The 8858-nt window shown below is 45.0% G+C and overlaps 2 protein-coding genes across 2 annotated transcripts; both read right to left on the minus strand.

Annotated features, from left to right (window-relative positions):
- Positions 1-5635: 5635 nt before the first annotated feature.
- On the minus strand, positions 5636-6651 carry LOC116527123 (40S ribosomal protein SA-like). Its single transcript, XM_032243928.1, has one exon. It carries the CDS (start codon positions 6069-6071, stop codon positions 5703-5705), a length of 369 nt encoding a protein of 122 aa, XP_032099819.1. The 5' UTR covers positions 6072-6651; the 3' UTR covers positions 5636-5702.
- Positions 5792-6598, minus strand: LOC116527122 (40S ribosomal protein SA-like). The gene has a single exon (XM_032243927.1). The coding sequence runs from the start codon at positions 6588-6590 to the stop codon at positions 6195-6197; it is 396 nt and encodes a 131-aa protein (XP_032099818.1). The 5' UTR covers positions 6591-6598; the 3' UTR covers positions 5792-6194.
- Positions 6652-8858: the final 2207 nt, after the last annotated feature.

An 8858-nucleotide genomic window follows, 5' to 3' on the forward strand; every position in this document is an offset into this window, starting at 1 on the left:
AAATACAAAAATTAGCCTGTTAAATTTTGTATTTTTTTTTTTTTTAGACAGAGTTTCGCTCTTGTTACCCAGGCTGGAGTGCAATGGCGCGATCTCGGCTCACCGCAACCTCCGCCTCCTGGGTTCAGGCAATTCTCCTGCCTCAGCCTCCTGAGTGGCTGGGATTACAGGCACGTGCCACCATGCCCAGCTAATTTTTTGTAGTTTTAGTAGAGACGGGGTTTCACCATGTTGACCAGGATGGTCTCGATCTCTTGACCTCGTGATCCACCCGCCTTGGCCTCCCAAAGTGCTGGGATTACAGGCTTGAGCCACCGCGCCCGTCCTGTATTTTTTTTTTTAAAGATGGGGTTTTACCATCTTGGTCAGGCTGGTCTGGAACGTCTGACCTCAGGTGATCCGCCCACCTCAGCCTCCCAAAGTGCTGGGATTATAGGTGTGAGCCACCGCGCCCGTCCTAATTTTTGTATTTTTAATATTTAAAAAAAAAATAAACCTCTTTAAAATATTTAACATATTTAAGACTAGCCTGGACAACATGAGCCACCGTGCCTGGCCCTAAACAGATCATTTTTGACCCAGGATATTGTGGCTGACTCTGACACAGTAGCCTCATCTTAACTTAAGCATTGCTTTCTGTCGGCTCCCAGTTGTAGACAGAGCCTTAGTCCTTTAACTAATTGCAAATTAAAGAATCTCTGGGCCAGGCACAGTGGCTCATGCCTGTATTTATGACAACAATAAACTTATTTTAAAGAGGTTTATTTTACTTTATTTGTATTTTTTTTGTAGAGATGGGGTTTTGTGATGTTGTCCAGGCTGATCTCAAATATGTTAAATATTTTAAAGAGTTTTTTTTTTTTTTTTTTTTTTTTTTGGTGACAGGTGCCTGTAATCCCAGCTACTTGGGAGGCTGAGGCAGAAGAATCGCTTCAACCTGGGAGGCAGAGTTTGCAGTGAGCCTAGATTATGCCACTGCACTCCAGCCTGTGATACAGAGTGAGACTTCGTCTTAAAAAAAAAAAAAAAAAGCAGTCTGGTCCCCAGGCCAGAAGGGGATTTGTTTCAGGAAAGGTCTGTTATCATCTTCCTTTCAAAGCTGAACTATAAACTCAGTTCCTCCCAAAGCTGGTTTAGCCTATGCCCAGGAATGAACAAGGATAGCTTGGAGTTGGTTAGGTCAGCTCTCTTTCACTGTCAAAATTTTCTCTCTGTTTCACTTTTCTCTGTTAACAGAAAAACCAAGCTCTGTTAAACATTTTAAAGAGGTTTATTGGGAACCAATAGGAGTGACTGTGGCCTGGGGAAGACATGACCCAAAAAGCCTTGAGTACATGGTCCTGGGACAAGTGAATTATAGTTTGGTTTACACATTTCAGGGATGCAGGAGTTACAGGTGAAGACATACATCAACACATGGAAGGCATACATTGGTTCAGCCCCAAAAGGCAGGATATCTTGAAGGAGAGGGTCTTACAGGTTATAGGCAAATTCAGAGATTCTTTTTTTTTTTTTTTTCTTTTGATATAGGGTCTCACTCTGTCACCCAGGCTGGATTGCAGTGGCGTCATCATGGCTCACTGTAAACTCTGCCTCACTTGCTCAGGGAATCCTCCTGCCTCAGCCTCCTGAGTAGCTGGGATTACAGTCACATGCCACATAGCCGGCTAATTTTTGTATATTTTTGTAGAGATAGTTGTTTTGCCATGTTGTCCAGGCTAGTCTCAAACTCAAGCGACCTCAAGAGATCCATCCTCCTCAGCCTCCCGAAGTGCAAGGATTACAGGCATGAGCCACTGTGCCTGGCCTAGAGATTCTTTAATTTGCAATTAGTTAAAGGAATAAGGCTCTGCCTAAAACCTGGAGCCGAAAGAAATGCTTAAGATGAGGGTGCTGTGTCAGAGTCAGCCACAATAACCTGGTGATCTGTTTAGGGCCGGGCACAGTGGCTCATGCCTGTAATCATAGCACTTTGGGTGGCCAAGGTGGGTAAATCGCTTGGGCTCAGGAGTTTGAGACCAGCCTGGGCAACATGACAAAACCCCATCTCTACAGAAAAATGCAAAAATTAGCTAGGTATCGTGGTGCACACCTGTAGTCCCAGCTATTTGGGAGGCTGAGGTGGAAGAATTGCTTGTGCCTGGGAGGTGGAGGTTGCAGTGAGCTGAGGCTGAGCCACTGCACTCCAGCCTGGGTGATAGAGTGAGACTGTGTTTCAAAAAAATAATAAAAAATAACCCGTTTAGCAAGACTGATGGACTGCAGATGAGACTTCACACTTATGTTGCATTTTCTTAAGTCCTGTTTGTAATTTGGTATCTTACTGGCCACAAAGAGTCTGTTTTGTCAGTCTTTTTATTTTTATTTTTTCTTTCACTTCCCTTTTCCCCCTTTTCACCTGTCAGTCTTAAGATCTCTGTTTTAACATTAATGCTGGTTAGCTGTTGCATCTAAACTCCAAAAAGGAAGGAGTATAATAAAACATGTTAGGCCTCCCACCCAGTCATGACCAGTAGCTCAGTTTCTAAGGTTTCTATGGAATCTGCTTGGCTAAGAGGGGGTCCATTTATAGCTTGAATTAGACCAGTATGACTGGGACAATCAATTTTTGTGGTATGGAATTTTTATCATGTAACAGGGACTTGTATGCTATTAAGGGCTAGCCTGTCCTTTGTTCCAAAAGATCAAAACAGTTCCTAGTCCTAGCAAAAACTAATTTTTTTTGTTTTGTTTTGTTTTTAGAGTGGGTCTCACTCTCTTGTCCAGGCTGGAGTGTAGTGGGGTGATCTCAGCTCACTGCAACCTCTACCTCCCGGGCTCAAGTGATTCTCCCACCTCAGCCTCTCGAGTAGCTGGGACTACAGGTGACTGCCACCATGCTCAGCTAATTTTTGTATTTTTTTGTACAGATGGGGTTTTGCTATGTTGCCCAGGCTGGTCTCGAACTCCTGAGTTCAAGTGATTCACCTGCCTCAGCCTCCCAAAGTACTGGGATTACAGGTGTGAGCCGCCGTGCCTGGCCCACAAAAACTAGTTCTTGATTTAATAATGTGTCTGTTGCTCATCCTTCACCTGTAGCAAAATTTCAGAGAAGGGAGTTGAGACCTTATTTAAGGATGGCTTGCAAATTTTTGAAGTATTCCATGTTTTTTAGCCAGACTACTTATGTAACATGCTGTAGATAGATTCTATACTCTCCTCCCACCATGTCCATTAAAAAAGAACATTTCAGCCTACTAGAATTCTCTTCCTGCTCTGCCTGCCGAAATCCTAAGATGCAGCTCACCTGCCGGTGCTCCGATTCAGGCTTCCCTAATCACCTCATCTTCATCTTCATCTTCTCTGAAATTTTGTTGCATTTTAATCATTCTTTCATGGTATTTCATTTAGCATGTCTTTTTCTGTGCTATTGCTATTTGTGTTTGTGTTCTAATAGATATCTGAAGAGGATCAAAATGCCACCCCAAATATGGCTTTTTTTTTTTTTTTCTTTTAAGACAGTCTCAATCTTGTCACCCAGGATGGAGTGCAGTGGCGTGATCTTGGCTCACTGCAACCTCTGCTTCCACGGTTCAAGCAATTCTGCCTCAGCCTCCTGAGTAGGTGGGATTATAGGCAGCCACCAACCATGCTCAGTTTTTTTTTGTATTTTTAGTAGAGGTGGGTTTTCACCAGGCTGGTCACAAACTCCTGACTTCAAGTGATCCACCTCCCTTGGCCTCCCAAAATGCTGAGATTATAGGCGTGAGCCACCGTGCCTGGCCCAAATATACCATTTTGGCATAAAAGTTATTTTGAGCTGAAGGCATTTGAATTCCTAAAATCCTTTATTTGCCTAAAATCAGAGCTCCCAACGAACCCAATGGTCCCAATGGTCATAAATCCCCTCTCCAGGAGCAACTCTGATTTTTTCTTCTCAGGGAAGACAGAAGTCATCATCACACCCCAACAGACATCCTCACAAGGTTATCATGTCTCCTGTCTATTCCTCTATGAATCTATTGATTTTTTTTTTTTTTTAAAGTCCTCTGCGTTTCCCTAAGGGCCTTTTCTCTCCATCTTCTAAGAAGTAAGTTGTTTTTTCCAGAAGTGCCTCATTGCTCCCCCACATTCCCCCATTCAGGTGACATATAAGCCCCCCAATTGGCCGGGCGCTGTGGCTCACGCCTGTAATCCCAGCACTTTGGGAGGCCGAGGAGGGTGGATCATGAGGTTAAGAGATCGAGACCATCCTGGTTAACATGGTGAAACCCCATCTCTACTAAAAATACAAAACATTAGCTGGGCATGGTGGCGTGTGCCTATAATCCCAGCTACTCAGGAGGCTGAGGCAGGAGAATTGCCTGAACCCAGGAGGTGGAGGTTGCGGTGAGCCGAGATCGCGCCATTGCGCTCCAGCCTGGGTAACAAGAGCGAAACTCCATCTCAAAAAAAAAAAAAAAAAAAAGCCCCCAATTCTGGTTCCTTCAGTCACATTTTTCTGTGAACTCCCAAGTATGTACGTATGTATGTGAATAAAAATTTGTCTTTTCTTTTGTTGATCTATCTTTTGTCAGGTTAATTTGCAGGTCCCTAGGTACTGAACCTAAGAGAGTGGGGAAAAATGTTTTCTCCTTGACATAACTTTACTGTTGGGGAAAGAGGTGGTAATACATCTCTTTTTTTTTTTTTTTTTTTGAGACGGAGTTTCACTCATGTTACCCAGGCTGGAGTGCAATGGCGCGATCTCGGCTCACTGCAACCTCTGCCTCCTGGGTTCAGGCAATTCTCCTGCCTCAGCCTCCCGAGTAGCTGGGATTACAGGCACGCGCCACCATGCCCAGCTAATTTTTTGTATTTTTAGTAGAGACAGGGTTTCACCATGTTGACCAGGATGGTCTTGATCTCTTGACCTCGTGATCCACCCGCCTCGGCCTCCCAAAATGCTGGGATTACAGGCGTGAGCCACCGCGCCTGGCCTGGTAATACATCTCTTATGTGTATTTGGACAGACAGACAGACCTGAGTGTTTAAAAATTCTTGCATTGCCTGTCTCTACCAAAAAAAAAAAAAAAAAAAATTAGTTGGGCATGGTGGCACACACCTGTAATCCTAGATACTTGGGAGGCTGAGGTGGGAGGATTCCTCAAGCCCAGGAATTTGACACTGAAGTGAGCCATGATTATGTTACTGCACTCCAGCCTGGGTGACAGAGCAAGACCCTGTCTTTAAAAAACAAAAATAATAAATAAATAAATATCTTCTTGCATTGCCAATTTTCTTGGACAAATTACTCAGCCTGTCTGAATGTCCTTTACTTCCTGTATAAAATGAGGATAGTGACTTGACTTCTCAGGGTTGCTGTGGGAGTTAAATCAGATAATGTATATAGGCCGTGCATGGTGGCTCATGCCTATAATCCCAGCACTTTGGGAGGCTGAGGTGGAAGAATTGCTTGAACCTGGGAGGCGGAGGTTGCAGTGAGCAGAGGTCAGTCCACTGAACTCCAGCCTGGGTGACAGGGTGAGACTCTGTCTCAAAAAAAAAAGTTTTTTTTTGTTTTTTTTTTTCCAAGACATGTATTTATTGTTATACTTTGGTATGAAATCCCAGGTATTCTGATCTGGAATAAAAAACCAAAATAAATGAACACAACTTTTAGAAACTCGATGTTTATTTTCCATGAATCTTATATGTTGTTTAAGAGCCCACACAAGAACAGCTTAAGACCATTCAGTGGTTGCTCCTACCCATTCAGTGGCCTGAGCAGTGGGAGCTGCAGACCAGTCTTCCGTGGCAGACTGGGTGCTCCAGTCTTCAGTAGGGAACTGCTGGATGGGCACAGAGGGCACCTGCACGCCTTCAGACCAGTCGGCAACCTCAGGCTGAGTGGCAGTGAACTCAGGGGCTGGAGCAGTCCATTCGCCCTGAAACTCCTCCTTGGTCACAGCCTTCTCAGCAGCAGCCTGCTCTTCTTTTTCAATCTCTTCAGGATCTCTGTAGAAGTAGAGATCAGGCATGACCTTCCACGGGTGTTCACGGGAAATGGTGCCACGCATGAGCAAAACTTCCCGAGCCAGCATCCACCACATCAAATCCACTGAGTGAGCTCCCTTGTTGTTGCATGGGATGGCAATGTCCACATAGCGCAGAGGAGAATCTGTGTTACACAGAGCAATGGTCGGTAGGTTAACATAAGACGCCTCTGTGAGAGGCTAGTGGTCAGCCCTTGGGTCAGTAACCACAAGCAGCCGTGGCTCCCGGAAGGCTGCCTGGATCTGGTTGGTGAAGGTTCCAGGAGTAAAGTGGCCAGCAATTGGAGTGGCTCCAGTGGCAGCAGCAAACTTCAGCATGGCCCTCTGGCCAGTATTCCTGGAGGATATAACACTGACATCAGCAGGGTTTTCAATGGCAGCAATGGCACGAGCTGCCAGGAGAAGCTTCTCCCAGGCCCTCTTCAGATTTATGATGTAGATGCCATCACTTTTCCTTTTATAGATATACTGTTCCATCTGGAAGTCAAGGTTGGTGCCACTTAAACGGGTTCCTGCTGCCAGCAACTTAAGGACATCCTCCTCCTTCATTTGCAGGACAGCAAGGGCTCTGGACATTGTGAAAGTTTCCCTTTAAGTTACGACGGGAATCTAGAACAACGCCGTTTGGAGCCCTCGGCAGGTAGCACGGAAAGGCAAAAGTTTTTGTTTTATCTCCTCTACTAGATCCCAAGTCTCTTGAATTTAGGGACTTGTCAATATGTGTGTATTTCCTACAGGATAAAAAGTAGCTGATTAATGAATATTTGCTCAGTGAATGAATGATTCTTTTGCTATATTTTGCCCTGCATGTACTAAACTGATTAGCTAATTGATTTTGTGTTGGAGAAACCTGGCTTAGTTTTTATTTTCTTTTTGAGACAGGGTTTCACTTTATCACCTAGGCTGGAGTGCAATGGTGCTATCATGGCTCACCGCAGCCTCGACCTTCCCATGCTCAGATCATCCTCCCACCACAGCCTCCTGAGTAGCAGGGACTATAGGCATGTACCACCACACCTGACTAATTTTTGTATTTTTAGTAGAGATGGTTTTACCATGTTGCCCAGGCTGGTCTCGAACTCCTGGGCTCAAGCGATCCACCCGCCTGGGCTTCCCAAAGTGCTGGGATTACAGGCATGAGCCACTTTGCCCGGCCCTGGCTTAGTTTCTTAGTAACTGTTCCTGACAGCAAGGCATTGCTACCTTTACCGAGGTAAAAGTCTGCCCTTAACAGGAAATCATTAGTAGAGCCAGCAACGGAATTGAGAGCACAAGCCAACAGTTATACACATTTAATCTCACTTTTTATGAATGTGAATTGCTGAGGGCATTGGCTAGGACGGTGGAAAAAGCTCAAACTGCAGACCATTTTAGGCGGCGGCATTAGTGGGGACACGTTGGGCTCAGATCAGGAATTAGTGATAGAAAAGATACAAAAGGTTATCTAACCTCTCCCCCTTTGGGCACAACCATGGGGCTTCTGGGGGTTTTGAGCTTTTTATGTTTCAAAATAGGAATGGGATGATAAAGAAGAGGACTTATAGGGTGAATTTGCATGAGAATAGGGAACCTGAGAGAAGAGTAATGTCAGAGAAATTTGTATGTCCTCTAAAGGCCACTGGGGGTGTGTGAGAAGTATTATGCAGAAGCAGAGAGAAGAACAAAGAGACGACCAAAATAATTGTCCGTGTACTACATCCTTTTTTTTCCGATCTAGAAAATGACAGATTCCTCCTTAACAGTTGGCTGCCCTGAAAAACCTTTGATTTAATCCATCTCCTTTTTCTTCTAGAGTACTCACTGAAAAGTATTTCTAAGTAATTGTAACATGCAACACACTTGTGTCGCTTATTAAGGGAGCATGCTATAGGGCAGGGGATATTCCTTACCTGGTCCATGCCCTCGGGGCACCAGAATCTGGACTCTCATTGTCAGTTAAGGTTTTTCTCTAAGTATGGCCGTAACAATACCTGGAGGGCTTCATTAGCTTGCAACTTTACAGAGATAATAAAGGCATTAATTAAGAATGCCAAAACCCGCACATGCAAGGAGACCTAGATCCAATTTACTGTGCACGGAATGTAAGCACCATTTTCTACATAACTGCTACAAATACCTTCCAGGGTGGTTCTGCTATTAATTTATAATCCGTCTCTGCTGGGGACTTGGCGAAACCTTTAGCGGTCTGTGCCTGAGGGAAGGGTCTCCGCTGTGTGTGTATTCTCCTCTTTTGTTAGTCAGGTCCTGTGTTTTGTCCGCTGACCTTTTGAGAATGTCCCAGGCTGCTCTTACCCCGCACCAGTTCATACTGGAATGGTGGCTTCATCCTATCAGGACCCTTTCTTTTTCTACTACGAATTGAACATCTCATACTGCAGATGAAGTGGCATCGTTAGTCCGGGGAAAGACTTGTGGTTTGTCGTCTGGCGCTAAGGAAATCAAAGACGCAGACACACACGAGGAGTGGGTTTAAGAGCAGAAGTGTAATAGATGAAAGAAGAAAGAGCTTCCTCGTGCAGAGGAAGGGGCCCGAGTGGATTCCCGGGTTTGGGATGAGATGTGGTTGGTTTTATAGAGGGGCTTGAGGAGGCGGTGTCTGATTTACGTAGGGTGCAGCGGGTTGGCTGGGCCAGGTGTGTCATTTACGTAGGCGCCAGGTGGCTGGCCATCCCACACTAATTTTTTATGATGCAGATAGAGTCTTTACCTGGCCAGTGCCATGACACCTGCACAAACGGCAAAAGAGAAAAGGGAAGAGGAAACCTCCATATTGAGTACACCTGACTTTCAGGTATCCCTTTTCTGTTGGCACAGCTGCCGGCACTTACCTACGCATGCTTCCAG

This window comes from Sapajus apella, unplaced genomic scaffold, assembly GCF_009761245.1.
Source record: "Sapajus apella isolate SASKATOON/1434 unplaced genomic scaffold, GSC_monkey_1.0 scaffold53, whole genome shotgun sequence".
NCBI classification, from domain to species: domain Eukaryota; kingdom Metazoa; phylum Chordata; class Mammalia; order Primates; family Cebidae; genus Sapajus; species Sapajus apella.